The 23,764-nt window shown below is 41.6% G+C and overlaps 1 protein-coding gene across 2 annotated transcripts in view; it reads right to left on the reverse strand.

Moving 5' to 3' along the window:
• SIRT5 (sirtuin 5) overlaps window positions 1-23,764 on the reverse strand; it is a 126,103-nt gene that overhangs the window by 13,716 nt on the left and 88,623 nt on the right. For both annotated transcript variants that reach the window (XM_069218120.1, XM_069218110.1), the window contains exon 7: window positions 23,325-23,448. In XM_069218120.1, coding sequence (XP_069074221.1) covers window positions 23,325-23,448 — 124 coding nt within the window. The remainder of the gene's footprint in view (window positions 1-23,324; window positions 23,449-23,764) is intronic.

Genomic DNA, 23,764 nt, shown 5'->3' on the forward strand with positions numbered 1-23,764 from the left:
TGAGAGGCATAGAGTACAGTAGCACAGAGTGGAGTACATTATAGTGCTGTAAACTGTAGTGGAGTGGAGTAGTGCAGAGTAGAGTGGTAGAGAGTGCAGTGTTGGAGAGTAGATTGTCAGAGTGCAGTTGTGTAGAGTGGAGTGCCGTAGAGAGCAGTTGTGTAGAGTACAGTGATGCAGAGTAGAGTGCACTGATCTAGTCAAGAGTTGTGTAGAGTGCACTGGTGTAAAGTGCAGTGGTTACAAGTAGAGTAGTGCAGAGTGCAGTGGAGTAGAGTAGATCGTTTCCGAGTGGCGTAAAGTGGTGTGGTGCAGAGTAGAGTGCAGCTGCGCAGTGGCAAAGAGTGTAATGGTGTAGAGTGGTGTAGAGTGCAGTGGCACAGACTGCAGTGGTGCAGAGTTGATCAGAGCGGCATACATTGGATTGGCATAAAGAGTAGGGGAATAAAGTTAAGTGTTAAAGAGTAAAATGCTATGGTATGGAGGGTATTGGCAGAGTGCAGAGGCGTAGAGTGCAGTGTTGCAGAGTGGCATAGAGTACAGTGGCACAGAGTGGAGTAGTGCAGAGTAGATTGGTGTGGCTTAGATTGAAGTAGTGTAGAGTGCAGCTGCAAAGAGTGTAGTGGTCTACAGTAGAGTGGCAGAGTGTTTTGGCGTACGGGAGTGTGGTACGGTGGTGCAGATTGAATCGGTTTGGAGTAGTGTAAAGTTGCGTGGTCCAGGGTAGAATGCAGTGGTGTGGAGGGGTGCAGAGTAGAGTGGAGTATTTGTGGTATGGTGGCGTAGAGTCGAGTATTCATGGTATGGTAGCAGACTGCCATTACAGACAACAAATTTTCAACTGAAATGATCCTTACATTTGCACAGACATACAGTTTTATTAGTAAAACTATACAGGGAGTGCAGAATTATTAGGCAAGTTGTATTTTTGAGGATTAATTTTATTATTGAACAACAACCATGTTCTCAATGAACCCAAAAAACTCATTAATATCAAAGCTGAAATTTTTGGAAGTAGTTTTTAGTTTGTTTTTAGTTTTAGCTATGTTAGGGGGATATCTGTGTGTGCAGGTGACTATTACTGTGCATAATTATTAGGCAACTTAACAAAAAAAAATATATACCCATTTCAATTATTTATTATTACCAGTGAAACCAATATAACATCTCAACATTCACAAATATACATTTCTGACATTCAAAAACAAAACAAAAACAAATCAGTGACCAATATAGCCACCTTTCTTTGCAAGGACACTCAAAAGCCTGCCATCCATGGATTCTGTCAGTGTTTTGATCTGTTCACCATCAGCATTGCGTGCAGCAGCAACCACAGCCTCCCAGACACTGTTCAGAGAGGTGTACTGTTTCCCCTCCTTGTAAATCTCACATTTGATGATGGACCACAGGTTCTCAATGGGGTTCAGATCAGGTGAACAAGGAGGCCATGTCATTAGATTTCCTTCTTTTATACCCTTTCTTGCCAGCCACGCTGTGGAGTACTTGGACGCGTGTGATGGAGCATTGTCCTGTATGAAAATCATGTTTTTCTTGAAGGATGCAGACTTCTTCCTGTACCACTGCTTGAAGAAGGTGTCTTCCAGGAACTGGCAGTAGGACTGGGAGTTGAGCTTGACTCCATCCTCAACCCGAAAAGGCCCCACAAGCTCATCTTTGACGATACCAGCCCAAACCAGTACTCCACCTCCACCTTGCTGGCGTCTGAGTCGGACATGAGCTCTCTGCCCTTTACCAATCCAGCCACGGGCCCATCCATCTGGCCCATCAAGACTCACTCTCATTTCATCAGTCCATAAAACCTTAGAAAAATCAGTCTTGAGATATTTCTTGGCCCAGTCTTGACGTTTCAGCTTGTGTGTCTTGTTCAGTGGTGGTCGTCTTTCAGCCTTTCTTACCTTGGCCATGTCTCTGAGTATTGCACACCTTGTGCTTTTGGGCACTCCAGTGATGTTGCAGCTCTGAAATATGGCCAAACTGGTGGCAAGTGGCATCGTGGCAGCTGCACGCTTGACTTTTCTCAGTTCATGGGCAGTTAATTTGCGCCTTAATTTTTCCACACGCTTCTTGCGACCCTGTTGACTATTTTGAATGAAACGCTTGATTGTTCGATGATCACGCTTCAGAAGCTTTGCAATTTTAAGAGTGCTGCATCCCTCTGCAAGATATCTCACTATTTTTGACTTTTCTCAGCCTGTCAAGTCCTTCTTTTGACCCATTTTGCCAAAGGAAAGGAAGTTGCCTAATAATTATGCACACCTGATATAGGGTGTTGATGTCATTAGACCACACCCCTTCTCATTACAGAGATGCACATCACCTAATATGCTTAATTGGTAGTAGGCTTTCGAGCCTCTACAGCTTGGAGTAAGACAACATGCATAAAGAGGATGATGTGGGCAAAATACTCATTTGCCTAATAATTCTGCACTCCCTGTACAGTGCACAGACGAAAATGTGCAGACATTTCATCACCTAGGTTAATGATTCGTTTTGATCATATTAAAGTATTTGTTTCCAACACACTTCAGAAATAACAAAAAATGTGTTTCATTTGTGCATTCATAATTCTGATATAGTTTGAAATACTTACACAGTTCATTTAAATGTTGTAATGTGCTAGAAAAAAAAAACGTTTGCCTACCTCCAAAATCCAGTAGGATTGTCAAATAAATCCTCTTACTTTGAAGTCGAAGAAAGAAAGGTAAACACACGCCCTTGGAAGATAGCACCTGACATTTGACCTTGGTCTCTGAATGGAGAGCAAATGTGACGAGATAAGCATAAGATTTAAAGGCCTGTTAATAGAAAGTGAGCTCGCAGAAGGGTACAGAAGACACAATTTAGGCAACAGGAGGGACAAACTGAGCCTGGTGAGCCTAAAGTAAAGAAAGCCAGCAAATGGAATGCCAGAAAGTGTGAGTTGCAAACCACAAAGCCGATAGTAACCAATAAGAAGAATCCATTCCTAAACTTTCAGATAGTCCCCAAGATGTCTTTAGCAAACCAGACAGCTCTTCTGCCCTGTAGGCTGCAACCCAAAAAGGCAAGATTATCTACTATATACCCTTTCGTGTACAGCAATAAGTATTTGCTTTTACCAAAAGACGTGTCTTTGGTAACACAGTGGAAAAGAAAAAAGTGATGACCGGAGTGCTCAAATTGATCTCAGCCACTGTTATTACCTCAAACCACATTCCACTCCATCGTTTTTTTTTTGTCCACCATGTCATCTCAGACAAGAACAAGACACTGCAAATCAGCCTTGTGCCTGCTCTGATAAGAATAGTCCTGCCCGAACTGCCAAGCCTCTGAACAGGCACACAAGCAATGTGGTCTGAGCAATTACCAGTGGATGATATTGATTCAAGCAGTCCACCCATCATTTTTTCACTGGTTTGTTTTCCTCTATGCAACATCTTAAGTGCAAAGGAAATCTCAAGATATGGGTCCAGTACGCACTGTGCCATATGACACAAGCAGGACTAACGAGGCCCAATTAGACCGAAGCCGCTGTGGTGTTGCTTGTGTACCTGTTCAGAGGGCACTTGGGCTGGCAGTGCCTCTTATTAATTCAAGAATTCCACACTTCACTGTTTTGCATTTCTCAGTGCAACTCCCTAAATACAACGGGTGTATACGGACTCTGGTTCCATGTTCAATGTACCACAACACTCAAGCTGTACCTCACTGACAAGGCCTAACCCGTCTGCAGTTGTCTTTGTTCTCGTTCACGGTGGACATTGCCTGACGCTTCAGGTGGGACTGTTCCTATGGGAGTACAACTCAGGCTGAGATGCAAATTGCTGGTTCCTGGTTGAGGTGCCATGATGTGCATGACAAAGGACTACGATGAAGCCTGAGATTTTACCAGTGGCAAAGATTAACTAAGGCAATCCACCCATCACTTTTTCGTATTCCTTAGGGTCAGCGTAACAGCATCAAGCCGCAAATTACATGGTGGGGTCAGACCATTTTAGGGTCAAAGAATAGCTACTTTGTCAAACCCTCTGTAACTGTCTTTTTAATAGCCAGATGAAGGCACAAGGAAGTACTCATATTTGTTAGCTCATCACGAACACACCTGGGCAAGAAATATTAACAAGGGCTGGGCCCTTTTAACGGAAATTGTGGAGCTGTGAAGAGCTGGGTGAAGAACCACTGGTTCAGTGCAAGACTTGACGGCAAAAAATAAGGTTCTCCACCCACTGTTTACAAACAATGAAGGAAACGGGAAAGTAGGAGAGGCAACAAGGATAGAATAAAGTTCATGTGTGTCAGTTGATGGGTTAAGTACAGGATAGAGCATCATGGTTTGTTTTGATTATACTTTTACAAAGGTGCAAAACATGAAGAATGTGGTCGTGCTCCGTGAGCTAGGAACATTTTATTGCAATATACAAAGTCCCCCTACTCACAATGGTGCTCTCTTGTGACATTAAATTTGTTAGACAATAGTAGAAGAATTTAAGCAGTCACAAATAGTGCAATGGTAGGATCTATGCTGAAGCAATGGTACAAACTGATCTATTAATGTGAGGCTGCATACAAGGAACCCGTCATCAAAAAAACAGATTTTTATTCTTGAGCTAAAAAGCGAAAGAAGGAGAGGATTCCAATTACTGGAAAGTATACACAGAGATAATATAATAGAAGAGATACAAGATATGTAGGTTCAGTAAGTAGACTACTCTCAGGGCCTCTCTAATTATGCAGCAATGGAGGACCAAGTTATGCAGAAGGGTTGACTGAATTAAGAAGGCAAATTATGCTGTGGAATATGTCACACTCTGTTGCACTATTATTGCACCACTTTGTCAGTTGAACACAGATTTATACTTTGTGTGTAAAGGCTTCACCTCGTTAGTTCCATCTTAAGATCTGAATGAAAAGATCAACAAAAAGGAGACTAGACTGGTCATGGTTCTTATAAAGGGCCTAATATATCATGGAAGGCGGTGCAACCACCCTTGATCGATTGTTGGCTTTGAGTTGTCTTGAGATTGGCAAAGGCTGACCTTACAGCACTGACTCTCAAATACTGGGGAAGGGATGTGCCGGCATTCGGTGTTACACATATGTACTTAAATTGCAGGACAAATTGGATGCCTCAACATGATTACCGATACATCCTGCCCTGCTCCCGTTTGCTGATCCATCAGGATGTCTATTGATCAGTCAGCTTTGGAGATCCCAGACGCTGAATTGCACCAATTACCCCTCCCCTACGCAGGCGGGGTGCAACAGCACTCATGATAGCATTGACGACGGACTGAGAGGAGCATGACATCCCACATTTAGTCATAATGGGATGCCCCCCCTCCCCCGACGCTTCCTCCCTTTGCATCTTTTCTCCTTGGTGCCACATAGACAGTCCCCCTGGGACCCCACAGCCGCCCCTAGGTACCAGATAGTTTACACTTGTTTTAGGTTGTCTACTTCGTAGGCCGTTGTTGCAGGATGGACGTATGATATTGGCATGCAGTGGTGTGGACGAGTCCATTATACGGGGGAATATCGCGATTTTACCCACCTCCCCTGAATGGAGGCTGAAAGTGCACAAGAAGAAATCTACTGTAACATCCGTTGTAGGAGTCTTTTCATATTGCCTTATGCCTTAAGCCTACAGCACAGTGACTCTTGCTGTTTTATATGCTAGCATGGCAGTTCTTTTATGCCGCTGCTTTGTTCCCTGGTGTAACGACTTGTAAAATGTCAATAAAGAAATATAAAAAAAAAAGACAAAGAAAAATGGTGACTAGTTAGGTTTCAAACAAAGTCTGCCTTTGGGTGGCACCACCCACAGCGCTTACGTTTTTTTCCGTTTGAGCTAAAACTGTTTCTGTTTCATGAATAAAGGCATTCTAATAGTTAAACCGAGGAAGCTTTCAGAAAGGAGTTTAAGAACAAAATGTGATTAAACTGCTAAACATAATTGATCCAAAACGGCTGCAGTAAAGTGTGTAAATTATGCTTATAATGCGTAAGAAAATTGGTTCCTGGTTGTATGCTAAAACATGCCACAGGCATGAAAGCATAATTGGTGATTTTTTACTTTCAAATTAAGTCAATACTTTGAAAAAATGATTTGCTACTCTATTGTAGAACTGTAAATATAATTTGTCTGAGGCATCAGTTAGTAAACAGTGTTTTATGCATGACAATGTTGTTTGGGAAAAAAATACTAACAGTGGAGAATGAGCGTTAAACTATTAGGAGCAGCATCAAAATACAGATAAGGGACACATTCTTAAAGAAAAATACAAAATTATACGCAAAGGTTTAATGTCCTCATGTTAGTACAGATTTATGATTTGTTTTGCAATATATTTTTATTACATTTGTCATCTCTTACAGTGATACATTCCGTGTCATTCTGTAATTCCCAACATTTCCATAACTGTAAAAATTAAACTGATAACATCCTGTCACACTTTCTGTATCTTCAAGGTCCCTCCCGCCCAGATTAACCAACCAATAGTGTAGCTGAGTTATTCCTCCATATGAGTTATGCAATTCTTGTGTTTGCCTGCTTGTACACAGTTCATATATTAAATAAGCCTGTCCTTCAATCGTCCACTTCCATGTTCATTTCCAAGTCCTACACCCCACATAGTTTTCAGATATTTTTTCATACAATCACTGCCTTTGTGTACATCTTTTTCAATAATTCTGCAATACTGCATTCTCGTCTCCCAATTACGGTGCATAGGTACTGACCCTACAGCCCAAATCAATAAGTAGTCTTTGATAGCGTGTTTGATCTGAATTTTCCCATATGCTTAACAATTCCAGTTTTGATGTCAGAGTTAAGGGCATACCTACTGCTCTAACTAATGATTTTTCCACTCTTCATTGGAATGATTGTATGCGAGGGTCATGAATAAAGGAGCCTGTTAGGCCGCAGTGTTTTCTACAGCTCTCATCTGGCATTTGACCTAGTTTATATAGTAGGGTGGGTGTATAGTATATTCTGTGTAGTATTTTGAGCTGGATCAAAGAAGCTTGCTTTTATAGCCATTTGCATTGGAAATGCTAAGGCTTCCCTCAAGTCGTCTTCATCCAGGTCCCCTACATCTAATGCCCAACTGTCCTGCAGTTTTTGCAGTGGGCTTTGCATAGTTTGCATTACCGTGCCATATGTGTGGGATACTAGTTTTGTCTCAACTCTCCCATCTAGCAATCTGATCTCTATTGGGGAATCTTCCGAAGTCTCCTCAACCGGCAGGATACTCTTTTTAAGGGCGTGAGATAGTTGCCCATATTTAAGCCATTGGGTGTTAGACATCTGGCATTTTTTTTCCACAGGTGTGAGAAGGAGACCACCCCATTAACATCCCACACATTCACCAATGTGGATAATTCTATGGTGTTCCATCCCCTAAATACCCGCAGTGAAGAAAACTTTTTTAGTCTAGCTCCCTCCCATAGTGGGGTCCTCTAAGTTAGTCTGCTGTGCCAGCCCATTTCTTTCATGAGTTTCCTCCAGCTTTCTATCACCCTGAGTGTCACCGGGAAAGTGGGTGTGTAGGGGGGACAGCCTCCTTACAGTGCATGGAGATAACTATTTGTCCCCATTCCTGCTCTGTTCCTTCAAAATGTCAGAAGGTTCCCCTTCATGTATGCCCATTCATTCACCACGCTCACCTGTGCCGCTTCAGATTACTTTCTTACATTCGGTAGTGCTATACCACTTTCGTATCTGGATCTTTGTAGTGTTTTCAGAGAAATCCGTGGCTAACCTCCCACCAATATCAAGTTTCATGTCAGATTATCTACCTTAGTGAAGAACTTCTCCAGTACTCTGTATGGTGTATTCTGTTGTAGATATTACAGTTTGGAGAGCGCTATCATCTTCAAACATTGCAGCCTTCCCTAGCAAGGAAAGTGGCAGCGATTGCCAGTATCCTACCTCTTGTTTAAGGTGCTGCAGTAGTGGTGCCAGATTAGCCCAATAATAATCTTCCAGGGAGTGAATAATCCAGACACCCAAATATTTAAAATTGGTTCACTCTATTTGGTGTGGCAGTGGAAGTTGGGTATCTGTCGGACTGTTGTCCAGTGGGAACAACAATTATTTGTCCCAATTTATAGCAAAGCCCGAAAGTGTCCCAAATGTATTAAATATATGTTGGAGCTTGTTTAGTGTGTGCGTTGTGATGGTTAAGTACAGCAAAATATCATCGGAGTATCCCGAGATACAGACCCTCTCCCCCTCACCGCCCAGCCAGCGCCACACTTGAGTATCAACTCTTATCCAGGCTGCCAATGCTTCAATTGCCAATGCAAACAGCACCAGAGAAAGTGGGCAACCCTGCCTGGTGCCCCTTGGAATGCTAAATGCCAGTGAGGTGTATCCACTGACCTTCACCCTGGCTACTGGGCAGTCATATAGTAGTCTTACCCACCAGAGGGTATTTGGGCCCGAATCCCATCCCTTCCAATATCCCAAAAAGGTTTATCCATTCCACTGAGTCGAACGCTTTATTCGCATCCAACAAAACCATTATTTTCCCCTACGGCGAGTCTCGAGATAAGGCTAGGCTGTTGTGTAGACACCAAAGATTCAGCCTAGCAGAACGACCCAAATTGAATATATTCTGGTCCACATGTACCAAATTGGCAATTTTTTTATTTTATCTATTTGCCAGTACTTTCGATAGTATTTTAATGTCTGCATTTATCAGGGAAATGGGCCTGTAGAAGTCCCATTGATCCCATGGTTTCCCTGCCTTTGGGATCATTATCATCACTGTGGTGCGCATGTCATCCGATAATGTACCTGTCTTGCATGCTTCCACTAGAGCTGCATGTAGTGGGGCAATTGTGTGTTTACTTAGCCATCTCAATAGTTCGACTGGGAATCCATTAGGGCCAGGAGTTTTCCACGATTTCATCTGTCCCAAGGTGGTCCCAAACTCCTCTATCGTGAAATCTTTGTAAGAGCCATTCTTTGATCCTTGTTGAGTATCACTATTGGACAATCGTGAATGAAAGCCCGGACCTCTACGTCATATGTGAGAGTCATAAAAGTTTTCCAAGTATGTGGCAAATGTCTCTGCCATTTTCTCACTTATCCGGGTCTTACTCCCTGAAGGCTGTACTCGCTCTTGGATTGTCTTTCCATCTTTCTCTCTCCTTCCCAACCAGGCCAACAATTTGCCTATTTTGTTTCGTCCTTCATATAGTCTTTTTTGATTGCTAGGTAAGACGTTTTCGCTTCATTCTTGGCTACTCAGTCCTCTTCAGTTCTACTACCGTTTTGCTATTCTGATCAACCATTTTTACATGTATCTCCTCTAGGTGCATTTTCTCTTCCTCTAGTTTGACTAAGGTTGCACGCCTGCTTTGTCTGTCCTGTATTTCCCCTGAAATTATCACTCCTCTGATTGTGGACTCATATGCCTCCCACAATGTCACTGTGCTCTGCACTATATTATTATTTTCAGAAAAGTATTTTTTAGAGGCCTTTTGGAGGCATTCACCTCCTGTTTATTATGAGTCGCCATTCTACAGGTTAGTTTGGGCCTGTGGGTCAGGAGATTTAGTGTTATTAGGAGGGGAGAGTGATCACTTAATCCCCTAGCTAAGTTTTGCACCTCAGTAAATCTCTCTAATGATTCCTCGGTTGTGAAGAAATAGTCTAGACGGGAGTGCATTGAGTGGGCTCTTGAATAGAATGAGTATCTTATCTCAGTAGGGTGCAAGTGTATCCCGTAATCCCAATGTATATGTGAACCCTTCTAGCCATCTTCTGGTCCCCAGATTGAAGTCCCCGCCTACCATTACCAATGCCTGGGGGGGGGGGGTCATCCAGTTATATCTCATTCAACTTTCTAAGTGTATAATTTTGGAGCTCTGGTGGAGCGTACAAATCCACCAGCAGAATATTTTCTACCTCTAATTCCCCTCTTATGGCCGTGCATCTCCCCTGTGTGTCTACCCAGGTATATTTCTCATGGAAGGTGAGGGACTGCTTTATCAAAATTGTGACTCTTCTTGAACCTGAAGTGTATTGTGCCCAGCTTTCCAGCCTGTATCTACCTCGGCTCGTGCTACTGTGTTGCTGACCTATGAGATGGGTTTCTTGTAGAAACACTACGTCTGTTTTTTGTCTACTTAGCCCTCTTTGGACCAAAATCCTCTTAATCTTATTTCCCAGGCCACTGACGTTCCAAGTTAATATCGTCATGTGTTGCAAGCGTGTCATGGTGGGTATATCCTGTGCATTCTCATTAGTGTGGGCCCCACAGTGTGAGCCAGGTGGGCCCCCCAATGTACTTTGTCTGTGTATCCTGGTAAACAAAAAAGATATAGAACTTGCCCACCTCCTTACCTTCCCACACAGTGATTACTCAACTAACCACCACCGAAACCTATGGTATGTGTTCGCCCCAGTCCCCAACCTTAATAAACAATGTGCCCAGTTGTCGCCAGGGCATGGCTTTCACCCATGGGCATCATGTCATGTATGGAGTCTTCCACTTTTCATGCATTTTACAGTTAATTACCTCTGTGATGGAGCAGTTCCCCAAGTCGAAGACTGCACCCTAGGCTTTCTTTATTCTATTCCAACCTTGAACCTCCTTTCTGCATCTCACCCCAAGTGTTCAGATGTCATGGGAGTCACCCTTGGTAGTTGCTCTTCTTCAGAATCTTGTCCACTTTCTGTGTGGTTCGTATTGCTCCTGCCGCTCTCAAAGGCTAGCGTTCTCCAGCTGTTTCACTCTACGACGTCCATGTGTTGTTTCAGTTTCTTGACAGTTTGGTCTTGCGTCTTTTTCATTTGTTGTTTGGTGGGTGTTGAGGTGTTTCTCTACCCCTTGGAGTTGACCGCCAGAAGTTGCGGGCACCCATTTACCGTATGGTTTTCTTTTCGGTGGTTAAGCGAACCATATTCCATGGTGCTCCATCCAGGTCCATGCTTCTTGTGCAGTTTGGAAAAAGTGGGTCTTCCTTTCCAGTTCTACCCATAGTTTAGCTGGATAAATAAGCGAATATTTTAGGCCTATTTGACGTAGTGCTTTTTTAACTAGTTCAAATGCCCATCTTTGCTTCTGAACAATGGTCATGTAGTCCGGATATATGTGGACTTCGGTGCTCTCCACAAACTGCGGGCCATGTTTCTTCACCATTACGTCCCTATCTCTAAAGTTAATTAATCTAGCGATTATCGGCATGGGGGGCCCCAGGCTGCGACATGTGGGTTGGAATTCTGTGTGCTCATTCAACCGAGAAGAATTTCGTTGGTTTGCCATTCAGAATATTGTTTGTCAGCCAGTCTTCCACAAACAGTTCAATATTGTGCCCTCTGGCTTTTTCTGGAACCTCCACCAGCCTCACATTGTGGAGTCTTGACCTTCCTTCTGCATTTTCTAGTCTGTTTGTTAGATGTTGTATTCCTTTTTTTCAACTTCATATATTGTTTTGTAAGGTCTGCCACTTGGGGCAGCATTGTCTTAATTTTGTCCTCAGCTTCCTTGGCGCGGCCTGTCAATTTTCAGTGCACAGCTCTTAGAATTCTCCCTCCGCTGGCTACCACTGCTGTTTGCGTCTCCAGTGATTTTCTGGTGTCTGTGATCGCTTGTAGAACGGTTATCATATGAGGGTCTAAGGAGTCAGCGTTTTTTTTCCTTTTCAGCTCCCTCCATACCTGTCATACCGCTTTTCCCCCGCAGCGAGAGCGCAACATTTTTCCTGATGTGATGACTGATCGCCTGATTTCCTTTTGTGGGCCAGGCCATGACAATGGCTGTTCTGGTCCAACGCGCTTGTGTTTTGTCCTACGTCAACAATTAGGGAAGCATAGGGAGTATGATATTACACCTTTCTTGAGTCCTGAGTAACTATCCTTGGTGCTGTGTAAGAGGGTCATAGAATATTTTAGGCCATTGTCTGTTTACTTATGCATTACAATGTCCTCGGCTAAAAGTTGTCCATCTGAGGTTATTTCGGACCACGAAGTTTGTCCGTCGAGGAGGCTGCACAATAGCGCAGTGGCCGAAACGTGTCGGTGAGGTGTGCTCTTGCGTCTCTTATTTGGGCCTCTAGTGTCCTCCTACTAATAGTGGCGCCTGCCGCTCCAACAGCTCCTGATCTGGTGATTTGATGTCCATCTTCACACCTCCATGCCTGTGTAGACTTTTGGTTCCCTGGATGGGGGTGTGGAGGAGAACGGAGTTGTTTTCAGGGACCTAAACTCGCTGGTTTTCTACACCTGGGGTGTCTACCACTGCTATTTGCGTCTCCAGGGACTTTTTGGTGTCTGATCACTTGTAGAATGGTTACCATATGTGTGTCTAGGGAGTCAGCGTTTTTTTTCCTTTTCAGCACCCTCCCCGTTTGGCTGTGTCTTCCTCCTTCACCCACTTTGTTCCCCAATAATTTTGTCAGTGTCCCTGGGGTGTGGGGTGAAGGTGGCACAGTGTACTACTTGAGAAAAGGCCATTCTCTCATGTGAAATAGTTGCTGCCTACACTGCCCTGTCTCCATTTTTTTGGTCACACTGCGTCTGAGCTGCCAGTCTTATGCGCGTTCTCTGCTCCGAATGCTTTGCTGCGAGGGTCCATCCCCAGGCTGTCTTGCGTTTCAGCGCTCACTTTTTATGATTTTTTTTGTGACCCCTCCACACCCTCTGTTCCGCTGTTCGTTTTCCAGGGCTGTTAGTAGCAGGATTTCCCGGCCACTGAGCCACTCGACTATCTCCTCCGCTGTTTCACTTTACTGATCGGTGTTCGCCATCTTGCTGGATCTTAGTCAGACACATCGGAGTTTATTTCCCCCTCGGTTCTGCCTCTGTCATAGAGTCACCATATTCTAGCCTGTCTCCACATGGCCAGGGTCACGGAGTGTGTTTCTTTAGCCGGATACCTCTATTTTACATGATTAATGGGCCTTAGGGCTCTGAGTCTCTCTGGAGCTCCAGGAGCTGTGTGCTCCTCCATGCACGGCTAAGCCACCCACCCCCCCTACCCCCCCACCACCACATTTATGATTTTTTAGGAATTCACAAGTGTTCACATGTGCATGCCTACAAACTGTACTTCTAGGAAACTTTTGACAATTCAATTTTTCACACTTTGGATAGTTTTACATCACTCTTGTAAGGAATACATTTCCAACCTTTCCGAGTGTGAAAAGAGATTAGAGAGGAGTTGGCGAATACCCTTGAACATTTTAGTTTATGTGTGTGCACGGACTCATAGAACATGCTAAACCTGGATCTACTACTTCTCGCTTACTTCCAGATGTTTTATGTAAGTTTACCAAACAATGACAAAATCAAAGCTTTGCTAGAATCCAAAGCCTCATATAGTGTGAGAACAAACATAATCATAGGAGCTATTATCAGAGCTTTGGTATACTTCAAATGCTGCCATCATTTGACATCTCACTGCATAGCACCAAGAGGGACAAGGGGATGTTATTATTGGTTAAGGAGATTAATGAAACATACCATCCTTCGGGCAAGCAGATATTTTATAAAACAACTGAAGACTACTTGCATTATTGCAAGATAGATCATCTGGATGTTACATATTATAAAAAGCATACTGGGGAGCAGCTAAGAGTCAAGAAACATGATATAGGTAGTACCACTCTATGGGTGAACAGGTTTGATTTGACGTTTTAGGAGCATGCAATTACTGACTTTAGTCTCTTGTGTGCTAGTAAAAGCTCTCTCTTGGCTTTCAAACCAAGAGTCTCTGTAGACTTCTCAAAGACTGAAAGAAACTCAATAGTAGAAGGCCAATAGTAGGCAAGTGGAGGCATAGCTGGAAAGAGCACACCTACATTGACGTCTGTTTTAGTAGAGTTTAATTTAAACCACTTAGAGTTAATCTACTCAGGAACGGCCAACATACATTCACTGAAAACAGTGGTGGTTGCATACAAATCCCCCTCAAGACAGACGAGGATCTGGCTGTCACTCCGTAAAGTATAAACAAGAGACAACAAGCATTTGCAATGCAATAGGTCTCGCATTTGTGATCATTTGAGCTGTTGGTGTTGCTTATGTTATTGTATTATAATACAAATGGTATTGTGATCATATAATGGTATGTTTGCTTCAACAAGTAAGTGTCATTTCAGAAAATACGGTATTTAAAAAAAATAGATTTTATTTGTTTTTTTTAGTATATATATATATATATGCAGTATTTTAATTTTGGTGCACATTGTTGATTTGAATAGCAGTAAAAACATTGGTCTAAATATAAAACATGTTCATTTATTAGTTTATATTGAGAACATTTCTTGAAGAATGTCTTTGATGACTATACGACATCTAGAGAATAAAGTAAATAAAAAGACAGTGTGTGTGTGTAAGAGAGTTATTGCTGTGTGTGAGTAAGGTGTGCGAGAAAGAGAGAGAATGCTGTATGAATGAGAGAATTGAATAGAGACAGACAAAAAGAAAGACAGAGAGTGTGTAAGTAAGAGAAAGTGAAATACCGTATGTGTGTAAACAAAAATAGTGTCTGTCCGTAAGAGCGTATATATGTGAGAGTGCGCATGTGTGTTATGAGTACCAATATAACAGCAAATAAACTTTGCATAAGATGCTGCAAAATATTTAATCCCTAAAAGTGGGCCAACCGAAGTGAAATGTATATGCTCGCAATGTTATATTTAAACAGGTCTCGAAATTTTCTAACTAAATCTGTGCATACCTTACAGAAAACACAAAAAGCGCAATGTTAAATTTAGGCATTTTTTCCAATGTTAAAACTAAAAATGAGCAAACACAATATAAAATGCAACCTATACCCTGCTAGATTTACAAAGGTTTATAAAATTACTAAACGAAAATAAGGACAAAGTCTGGAGTGGTGTGAAATTGTAAAAAAACTAGGCTGTATTCATCAAAGATCACACTGGTCTTCAATGAAGAGAGAATTAGCATAGTTGTAAACATCACCGTCAACATCCACATCTGCTGTTTAGGTTCATGATAACGAGCTTTCAAGCTATGCTAATTCTCTTCCTTCTGAAGCTAGGAATATCTTCCAAAACACATCAACAAACTCCAGAACTCTGTCTGTCCACTGAAGACACTTTTTTGTGGCTAAATTGCTTTACTTCCTTGGGACAAAGTAGCGGCATGTATTTAAATAAAATATGTCTCTGTATACTGAAAGGCTGAGTTGTAAATAAGAATATTTTAAGCTGTGCAAACGCTAAACAAAATAAAAAGTTTTCACTAATGGGCTTTAAATTGATGTTAATAAATAATAAAGTTTAAACATGCACAGCTAAACCCTAACTGGTGTTATTTTAAGCTGTGCGGAACTAAAGTAAAAGTTTATGAGAGCACTTGTGGTCTTTTAAAAATGCCAATACATACGAAAATATTAAGCAGGCACATCTAAGCCTCTACTGGCAGTGTTTAAAATTGTGGCAGTGTATAATTAAAACTGTTCGGACACTGTTGAATTTTGTCAATTAACAGCACGAAAACTCTGCATAATATGGCAGCGAGTTAATTAATAACTGAGACTGTGGAAACACAAGATGAAAGGCAAAGCGCGCGCTGCGGTATTAACCTGACATGGTCAAAACTTAGAATAAAATCTTTTGAATGTCTCTGTGAGTGATGTGTGTGAGAGAGCATGTGTGTGTAAGAGAGAGCACGTATGTATTACAAAAAGGATGTATGCATGTGAGTGAGAGCTTGTATAAGTAACAGAGCATATGTGTGTGTGAAAGAAAGAGAGGATAAAGTGAGAGAGAGAGACAGTGTGTATGTGAAAAAGTTAGTGCAGTGTGTGACAGGGAAAGAGAGAGACAGAAAGAGAGTGCTGTGTGAATGAGAAAGTGAGAAATAGACAAAAAACAGAAAAATAATTTATGTTTGAGAGAGAGCTAAAAAGCGATGGTGTGAGAGAGAGGATGTGTGTATGTCCGTGAGAGGGGGTTTAAGTGAGAGAGCGTGTGTGTGTTATAAGATCTAATGTGACGGCACAGAATGTTTGACTAATATAGCTGCAAGCTAATTATTATTCAAAACTGTGCAAATGCGATAAAAACAAATGCACGCACGACTATATCTAATCACGTTTTAAAAATTACGACCCAAAGTAACAATGCAAACACCAGATGAAAGTTAATGCGCACAGTGCTATATTTAAGTACGTTTAAAGATTACTAAAAGAAAAAACAGAAAACGCGACTTGAAAAACAAGGCGTGCACTGTAATGTCAACCTGACATGGTGTAAATTTATAATAAAATGTATCTGAAGGATTCTGTGAGTGATGTTTGTGAGACATAGTATGTGTGTTTAAAAGAGAGTACGTGTGTATGTGAGAAAGGATGTGTGTATGTGCGTGAAAGCTTATATGTGTGTGTATCTGTTAAAGAAAAAGGGAAGAAAAGATGAAAAAGAGAGACAGCGGTTGTGCGAGAGAAATAGTGCTGTGTGTGAGGGAGTGTGTGCTAGAGAGAAAGAAAGAGAGTGCTGTGTGAATAAAACAGATGGAAAGAGAGATAGAAAGAAAGAGAGTATGTGTTATAGAGAGTGAGAGAAAAAACATATGTGTTGGAAAGAGGATGTGTGTATGTTTGTGAGAGCATGTATGTGTGAAAGAGTGTGTGTGTGTTATTAAGACCAATGTAATGGCACGGTAATTTAGCATGATATCGCTGCAAGATATTTAATCCCTAAAACTGGGCCAACCGAAGTGAAATGCATATGCGGGCACGGTTATATTTAAACATGTTTCAAAATTTACTAACTAAATCTGTGCATACCATACAGAAAACACAAATAGAGCAATGTTAAATGTAGGCATTATTTCCAATGTTAAAACTAAAGATGTGCAAACACGATATAAAAGGCAACCTATACCCTGCTAGATTTACAAAAAATTTAAAATACTAAACAAAAATAAGGACAAAGTCTGGAGTGGTGTGAAATTGTTAAAAACTAGGCTGTATTCATCAAAGATCCCACTCGTCTTCAGTGAAGAGAGAATTAGCATAGTTGTAAACATCACCATCAACATCCACATCTGCTGTTTAGGTTCATGATAACGATCTTTAAAGCTATGCTAATTCTCTTCCTACTGAAGCTAAGCAATATCTTTCTCAACACATCAACAAACTACTGAACCCTGTCTGGCCACTGCAGACTCTTTCTTTCTGCCTAAATTGCTTTTGTTCCATGGAAAAAACTAGCCGCACATGCCTTTAAGGATCAAAAGTAACCTTCAAAGGCTTCAGACTATCGTGATGCACATCAATAGGCTTGCTTTTACACGTTGTTTGGTAATAATAAAAGATCATCAAAAACTGTGCAATACTGGTGCCTAAAAAATAACGGAACCACCATTAGTAATTCAATACAAATGTGCCTCTGCATAATAGAAGGCTGAGTTGTAAATAGGAGTATTTTAAGCTGTGCAAACGCTAAACAAAATACAAAGTTGTCACTGATAGGCTTTAAATAAATGTTAATAAATAATAAAGTTTAAACAGGCACAGCTGAACCGTAACATGTGTTGATTTAAGCTGCCCGGAAGTAACGTAACAGTTTACGATACCACTTGTCTTCTAAAAATGCCAATACATACCTAAATATTAAGCAAGCACAACTAAGCCTGTACTGGCAGTGTTTGAAATAGGGTCAGTGTATAATTAGAACCGTGCTGTCACAGTCAAGATTTGTCAATTTATAGCACATAAACTCTGCATAATATAGAAGCAAGGTCATTCATAACAGAAACTGTGCAAACACGAGATCAAAGGGAAAGCGCGTGCTGCAGTATTAACCTGACATGGTGAAAACTTCGAATAGGCTCTATATGAATGTCTCTGTGAGTGATGTGTGTGAGGCAGAGCATGTGTGTGTAAAAGAGAGCGCTTCTGTGTGGGAGAAAGATGTGTGTATGTGCGTGAGAGCGTGTTTGTGTAAGAAAGCATGTATTGCAAAATAATTAATAATAACCAAAACTGTTCAAACATTAACAATAAAACAACGCGCGCACTGTTATTTTTAAACACGTTTTAAAATGTACTTACCAAAGCTCGGCAAACACAAGTTAAAGGCAACGTGCAACCAGCGCGTAACAGACTGATCGCTACAGTGCGACTACAGATACAAAAAAAAAGTTCCACAAACATCTAAAAAAGGAAACCTGTGTAGGAAGATTGTACTTTGTCGCTGCGCTTTGGGAGGGATAAACACGAAGGGAGGCATGACAAATGCATTCCAGAAACTAATAGCAAACAAAGAATATAATTACAACAAGCGCACAGCCAATAACAAGCCAGTAGGTGGGCATAGAGCCCACAGAGCAATTACAACAGTCTGAGAGACAGCGCATGCGCGCTGCCTAGGCTCGACCTAAAAATTAATCGGGGTTGCAGCATGAGGTTCAACATACACATTAAAGAAAGTTGGGGGAAGAGGAACCCTGCAGAACCACACACATCAAAGGACAAAAATGTTAAGGACTTGTTTACGAGTGTCCCTATTTTTAACAATCACTGTGCAGATCACACAGAGATCACAGTCACAAGTGGAACAGAGTTTACCACACCCACTAATTCCTGTGTTCAATAAAGTTTGCATCACCGATTTAATTTAAGCAGGTGAAACCTACAGAAATGTAGTGAGGGAAAAATACCAGGATATGTAAATTTTGGCGCGTAAAACTTTAGAGCCTGTACATTAGTACCCATTTGAAAGAGAAATCCTGCAATAGAAGAGAATTACTTTACCTGGAAAATTATGAACACCGGAGTAACGGATTATACAGGGTGTGATAATTATCGCTTAACTCTCTGGGGCATTCACAATCATGGCCTAAATGCACTGGTGAAAGAAACATCCAGGACATAGCTGGATAGGCAACAAAAGAGCCAAGTAAGTGGGGTGTCTCTCTCACGAACTGGCAAGCCTGGCAATGAAGTTACATGTGCAATGTTGAAACCGATCAAGGCAACAACACTGACAACGTTAAGTGCTCCCATCAGAACGCAGGACAGATTCCAGCTCCCTCACGGATCACAATTCTGCCATGGAGCAGTAGTTCCCAGCCTTTTGACTTTTGTCTACCCACTCTTTATCATTATGGGAACCCTGAAACACCTACTGAATCAGTATTGGAATCTGAGGACCCCTACTGAGTCATTAGTGGAAGACAGGGAACTCAGCCTAAATGTTGTCAATGATTTGAAACGCAAAACAATACACAAAAAATAAATACAGAAGCAAGCATTCAAACACATACACAAATGATAACACATTTTATTCAATTTGCAAACAAATATAAATAAAAACGTAGAAAACTTGGAGTTTTTCTAAATTAAATTGAAGCCACACATTGCCCATACAATATAGTTTGATGCATCTGCACTGCTCTGACAATTCGATCTAATGATACTAATTTAATTTTTAACTTCCAATTTCATCTTCCTTGACACTTACAGTATGTTTTACAATTTCTAATTGTACTTTTAGACACTTTATTTATATACACTTTATTAATCTGCACTGCACACCAGAGCCCCATGTTTATTTAAGTTGTCAGATAAGTGTATTAACTGAGTACACAAGGTGAAATATAGTTTGCTTGAATTACACCAGAAGCAGGTGAACATTTTCAGAGAACAGAAGTCAGGAAGAGGTTATCCTAAAATCTGACCAAGATGGCACAACACTGGTAAGTGGCATTCATTGTATGTCTTTTCAAAATAATATTTCATAAATATATAAAGACCATAGTTGCTATGAAACTAAACATTGGGCTACAAATATAAAAGAAACAACTATATTTCAAACTGCCAGAGACATTCATTTCCTTAGTAAAAGGTCTACTAACAGTCCTGGGGGAGTCACCAGAAGAAGTCTGTGAACTGTAATATCAATTACCCAACCAAATGGACACCTTTGGTGAATCCAATTGACACTGAATGTCATGTGGTGTTTTAGATCTGTAAAAATATGGACAATCATATGGCATTTTTTTTCTTAGCTTTGAGGTCTGTCACTAATTTATGACTTGATCCCTATAGACTGGTCTTGTTGTGCTCTGCACATTTCCTGGAAGAAAACTGTGCTTCTTATCAAGCACTGCTGCTACAGAAAATATGTTTATTCTATGGAACACAATCTAATTGTCTGGCCAGACCATAAAATGGTAATTGAGCCAAGCAAGGGAGAAGCTTTGGCACCCACCGCCCACACGTAGGGTGTCAGGAGTTCATGTTTTGAATGGACAGAAGTTGTGTGCTTCCATAAAAAAAAACTGCTTGCCCTCCACCAGCCTTGATCGTTTTCTTTTTTTTATTTATCCGGCAGGTTGAGCTTGAACCTTCAGGGGCACATGCATCACATTGTAACGCTGCAAAGGTGTATTAGATAAATAGATCATTTATGCTGTTTGTCTTTCTCTGGCAGCAGCACAGATGGAAGGAGGGCAGTCATTAACCTGCATGGATTTTTAGGTCTGGCTTGACAGTGCAACTCATCTGACCTTTTAACCAACATCAATATTATTCTACAGGTCTTTGCTTCCACACAAATACATATGCTATTTACATATAATCCTTCACATTACCTTACAACATTCCTTTGAAGCCACAACCAAAACACCAAAAATCCCATCAGTAGAACCAGAGTTAAGAATTTTTGAAGATTTTAGTGAAAATAGCTACCAAAAGTACAAAGGGCCAACTAGGGATATCTGGTCGCACTGGACCATGTCAAAGTCACTCTTTCAAGCTAACCGCGATGGAACGCAGGCTGACTACAGTCACCAGGGTAGGCCCGCTGAAGTTTATGTTCTCCAATCCATGCCGTCCTATTTGCGATGGAGGTGACTGCGAGGAATGGGGAATGCATTGCGGGAGGCTCTCAGCATAGCGCGATGAGCAAGCCAGGCATCACGGACAGGGTTGCTGGAGATTTGCATTTGCCGCCTCCCGTTAGTGGACTACGCTGTAGCGCAAAGAGGCAGCTGCTGGAGCTTCGAGTTGAATCGTGGTGGGAGCTGCAAGTTCTCGCTGTAAACAGGCCTGGTCACAGTTGCAAAGGGCCAAAAGCTTGGATTCAGCTTTCTGAGCCACACCAAGTGTCCTGGACCTGAGGGGGCACCACTTGTGGGTCAGCAGGAACTCACTGCAGCTGAGTTGGTGCAGGATGCTGGGGAGTCTCTTACGTCCCTGTTGATTAGATCAGGAGGCCAGCAGGCTAGCCTTCGAGTCACTTTGGTATCTTGGGTTCAAGGGTGAACTTGAAGATCCAGTTTTCTTCTTAGCCAGACAAGAGGGCAGCAAGGCAGTAGTTCCTTCAGAGCAGCAGTACAGCAGAGTGGCACTCCTTTCAGCAGCACAGCAGTCCATCTTCCTGGCAAAATATCCACAGGTCCAGAAGTGTACTAAAAGGTAGGAGTCCGAGTTCCAGGATTTATACCCAGTGGTGCCCAGTTGTAGGAAGAAGCTTTGAGGCATGATTTTGAAGTGCACAGGTGCCCCGCCTTCCTGTCCCTGGATCCAGACTAACTACAGGGGGTAGCAGCCCTCTGTGTGGAGAGAGGACACAGACTATTCACTAAGTGGAGCAGGGCCCCACTCCTTCCTCCCATCCTACAAGTGACAGCCTATCCAGTCATACTTAAGTACCCTACTACATGTGGCTGTCTAGAAGGATTATACACACAACAAATGTCAACTACTCCCAGTCACATGACCCAAAGACAGGCTGCAGGCAGCAAACGGCTAAGGCAAGAAAATGCCAGCTTCCTACAAATTGTAACGTGAATTCTGACTTCACCATAATTTGGGATTTTAAATTCAAATTCCAGAGACACCAAGCATGAGCAGTTTACCCGTTCCCATTTGGAAATTACACTTATACAATGTAATACGGTAACTCCAATATTATCCTATGAGGGAGGTAGGCCTTGCAGTAGTGAACACCAATTTAAGAGCTTTTCACTACCACGACATGTAAACCTCAAAAGTACACATCCATGTTTTTAAATACACTTCACCCTACCCTAGTCGCTGTCCAGGGTCTGTCCTAGGTGTCAGTTAAATGTCTTAAAAAAGGAAGGTTTGGGCCTGATAAAAGGTTTATTTTGCTAAGTTGAAATGGAAGTTTACACAGCACGCACACACATACAGGCTGCAAATGCAGGCATGAGATGTTTAAAGTGCTTGTTAAGTGGGTGGCAAAATCAGTGCTGCAGGCTCACTGGTAGCATTTAATTTTACAGGCCCAGAGTACATGTAATGCCACTTTACTAGGGCCTTAAAAGTAAATTAAATATGCCAATTAAGGTTAAGCCAATATTACCATGTTCAGAGGGAGAGCACAAGCACTTTAGCACAGGTTAGCAGTGGTAAAATGTGCAGAGTCCTAAAAGTCAAGAAAAACAAAGTTCAGAAAACAGGAGGGTGAAGGCAAAAAGTTTGGGAATGACCTTGCAGAAAGGGCCAAGTCCAACAGTGTTCGACTTCGAGAGGTCAGAGATTATAAGAACTTATGTTGCACATCTCTATACCTAAAGTGAGACTGCGATGCAAGTTGTATAAGGACTTTCAATATGGCCTGGCATTAATAAAGGTCAAGATTCAGAAGCCCCCATCGGTTTTAGCAGATACAGGAGGGATGCACTGTAAAATCTCTGGTGTGCAGCCAACCAACTGTGAAAAAGAGACTTAGAAGCTGTACGAACAGTACTGGGAGATTAGCAAGTGTGTGTACATTACACTGTGTGGGTTACTTTAAGAGGACTTTAAGTTTATCCGATTGATGTTGCCACATAAAAACAAATGCATGTTTTACAGTAACATGCACTAAATCCTTTAGATATTTCTCAGGAGACAGTTGGTATGAATTCAATCAGGCCTGTCTTATTTAACCTGTAGTGAAAACAAGAAGCAGAGAAGAAGCTAAACTCATTTTAAAATATTCTGAAAGTATTCTCAGTGACAAAATAAGGTTGGAGGGTTTACTCATACCACACAACTGCACTTATCCAAATTCTCCTTCATGAAAATGGAGTCAGACCTTTATGCGAAAATAAAAATAAAAAAATAAAAACACACACACATATTGCCTTAATAATGAAAAGTAGTGTTAGTGAAGATTTGCAAAGATGCAGTGGAATTTATTTGTTTTTATTTTTGTGATTAAAGGTAATTCTTGAATATAGCTCCTTTATGTTTGCCACTACACCTGTGCAACCACTTTTTTTAACTTAGATGTTAGGATAGATTTGAAGAAAAGTGAAGCAGTATATCTTTAAACAAGTAATGCCAAAACATGGTTTGTAAATCGAGTCTGGCACCTACCACCAAGCACAGGTCACAGACATCAAGCTCCTTTTCAACCTCTGTAAGAACATTAGAATCCAGCGTCTCTCCAAACCAAACCACGTGGGGTCGAAGGAGACCACTGCAGCCCTGCTTTTCACACCTAGATAACACCAAAACAAAAGACAAAATGCACAAGGAAGAAGTTAATGTAAATCAACCTATCTTCAATCTAATTATGGCAAGTGTTCAATCTGAGTGCATGTGGTTCATGAGCAGGGTAAAATAATTTTTTTTAAATTAGCTGGCCAAGTGTTAGCAAAGCTACAGCCAAATCTCCAAGTACCTCTTGTCAGAAATATTTTGTTTTTAAGACTCCTATCTTCTTTATTACTGTGTTGACCACCTACTAGGGGTTAGCTGTCCCATATTCTCAGCACCTAAGATTTGCTACTTCCTGGACACCTAATGAAACGCTA

Source organism: Pleurodeles waltl, chromosome 2_1, assembly GCF_031143425.1.
Source record: "Pleurodeles waltl isolate 20211129_DDA chromosome 2_1, aPleWal1.hap1.20221129, whole genome shotgun sequence".
NCBI lineage: Eukaryota > Metazoa > Chordata > Amphibia > Caudata > Salamandridae > Pleurodeles > Pleurodeles waltl.